Source organism: Chlorocebus sabaeus, chromosome 1, assembly GCF_047675955.1.
Source record: "Chlorocebus sabaeus isolate Y175 chromosome 1, mChlSab1.0.hap1, whole genome shotgun sequence".
In the NCBI taxonomy this organism is placed as follows: Eukaryota; Metazoa; Chordata; class Mammalia; order Primates; family Cercopithecidae; genus Chlorocebus; species Chlorocebus sabaeus.
The window spans coordinates 16,531,923-16,534,546 of NC_132904.1; the positions used below are offsets into that span (position 1 = coordinate 16,531,923).

At 34.4% G+C, this 2,624-nt stretch overlaps 1 protein-coding gene across 1 annotated transcript; it reads right to left on the minus strand.

Moving 5' to 3' along the window:
• Positions 1-1,011: 1,011 nt before the first annotated feature.
• LOC103235697 (olfactory receptor 5T3) lies at positions 1,012-2,001 on the minus strand. The gene has a single exon (XM_037997615.2). The coding sequence runs from the start codon at positions 1,978-1,980 to the stop codon at positions 1,012-1,014; it is 969 nt and encodes a 322-aa protein (XP_037853543.2). The 5' UTR covers positions 1,981-2,001.
• Positions 2,002-2,624: the final 623 nt, after the last annotated feature.

Genomic DNA, 2,624 nt, shown 5'->3' on the forward strand with positions numbered 1-2,624 from the left:
CATAATTGATTAATAAAGATTAGAAACTGATGTCTGAAATTTTCAGTGTGGTTACTATGTTATGATTGGATCATTCTGGTTAATTCACATAAAAATATCCTTGGAGGGACAAGTGTGTGTTTTATTGAAAAACAATTTCCATTTTTAATGAATCTTCAGATGTTGTAACAAAACTTACTAAAGTGAAATTCATGAAGTAGAGCCAGATGTGAGTAGAGGTAAAGCAAAATAATTTCCATTCTGCGGGCTTGTTCACTAGGTGTAAATTTTGTGGATGGACGACATTGCAGTCATTTCTTACAGATAAAGTGGATACAAGATAATGGCAGGACTACAAAGTGAGCAAGGACACGCTAGTTTGTCAGACCTTAGAGCAGTCATTTATACGTATATTGTGGTTTCATTCCTGGGGTATAGTGTTTCCTGAGCCTTCAGGACACTCTCAATAAATACTAGCATTTACAACCAATATAGTTTCACCATGAATACAGTCAGCTTCTGTGGTTGAAAAGGGGCAAGGAAAACAATCATGGAAAAACTTTAGGATGTAGAAATAAACACAGCTAAAGGCATGTTTAGAAGCTTGACTAGATCTCAGTTTATGAAGGCACATTTAGGGAAAGTAAAGTAAAATTTGGATATTTCCTCTTAGGGATTATAGATTGAGGAAGTAACTCCACAATGAATACAAAAACTTTTAATAAGCCATGTAAGCATTTATCAATTCCCAGGATTCTGTAGGATTCACTTACTAGTTATAAGTGTGTAACTGATTTTTACTTACTGTGAAAGCTGTTGTTAGTAGTGTGTGATTGGTAACAATATATATCAAATAATATTTAATATAGATTTCTGAACAAATTAATTGGCATATTTGAAAATCCTGCATTGGCAGGCTGCTTAATGCTTTTTTGAAACTATTCTTTGATATGCGAATACTTTATCTAAAATATAGAGATGTGAACTCTGAAACTCAACATTTTGTTCAGGTTTACTCAATTTTAAAAATATTCATGTGTAAACCAATTTCAACATTTTTTTCATTGCCTTTTTCACATCTTTGTTCCTCAAACTATAGATGATGGGATTCAGCATGGGAATCACAATGGTGTAAAATATTGACACTACGATGTCATGGTCTGAAGCATAGCTGGAACTTGGTCTCATATAACTGAAGAGAATTGTTCCATGATAAATTGTTACTCCAGTTAGGTGAGAGCCACATGTAGAGAATGCCTTTTGCCTTCCCACAGCAGAATGCATCTTCAGAATGGCCAACAGAATGAAACCATAGGAGATCAAGACAATCAGGATAGTGACTATCTCAATAGAGCCCACAAAGTAGAAGAGTAGAAGCTGGTTTGTGTGACTGTCAGAACAAGAAATAGCAAGGAGAGGAGGAATATCACAAAAGACATGCCTAATTTCATTGGATCTACAGAAGGACAGTTTAAATGTAGCCACTGTATGGATAGTAGCATGTAAAATGCCAGCAACGTAGGAAGCAGTGATGAGTGGCACGTAGACTCTGGGTGACATGCTCACTGAATACAGGAGAGGGTTGTAGATAGCTACATAGCGATCATAAGCCATTGCAGCCAAGAGAAAGCATTCTGTGGTTCCAAAAGTAACAAAAAGAAGCATCTGTGTTGCACATCCAATAAATGAAATAGATTTATTTTTTGCCAGGAAATTGACCAACATTTTTGGAGTGACAACTGTAGAATAGTAGGCATCCAAGAATGATAAAACACTAATAAAATAATACATGGGGTTGTGGAGCCAGGGATCCTCAATGACCAATACAACCAGCCCTAAATTGCCTATCAAGGTAAAGAGATAGATTGCAAGAAATAGTAAAAATAGGAAGACTTGCAGCTCAAAATCATCTGTGAAGCCTGTCAATATAAACATGGTGACTTCAGTCTTGTTCTTCAGTGGAATCTTGTATGTATCCAAACCTGATGACAACTTGTTCATTTCAGTTTTTACTTACAGATTATAAAGAAAATGTGAAAATGGAGTCCATTCAGTTGTATCCTTGTTTTACTTCTTAGGGCATAATAATTTCCCTGGTAGTAATGGAATAGACTATGATGAAGTAATTGGAGCCAAAGAGATGAATTTCACTGTATAAGTAAAAGGAAAAAATATGTAATTTATTGGCTAAATTTATCATGTTTTTAAAAAACCGTGCTAATTAAAGTGATTTTATTTTCCAGTTAATTTTCTGCTGAATTTTTTACCGCTTGCTCTCATATTATGTCCTAAAGCTCACAAAGATTACTGAATGTAGAAATATTTAAAACTAAATATGTCATAGTGGAAAGTACACACTTGAGTACAGTCTTAGATTTGTGATGAAGTACCTGAGATGTCTTTTGTAAATGTTCACAATTTTTAAAATAGAAACTACACTCACAGCACAGTTCAATTTAAATTTTTGAAAATAACAATTACATAATTTAAAAGGCTTCCAGATGACTAGAAAATGGGGATAAGTCAGACATACATTTCAACTTGTTGCATGCAGCAGCCTTTTCAAATAAAACAATTTCATGTACCCTGTTCTGGCAATTATCTTGTTCCATTAAATAGAAGAGCAGACCATATTCTAGAGAGAG

Coding starts and splice junctions, on each gene's coding strand:
- LOC103235697 (XM_037997615.2), bottom strand. CDS start 1,980: ATGAACAAGTTGTCATCAGGTTTGGATACATACAAGATTCCACTGAAG.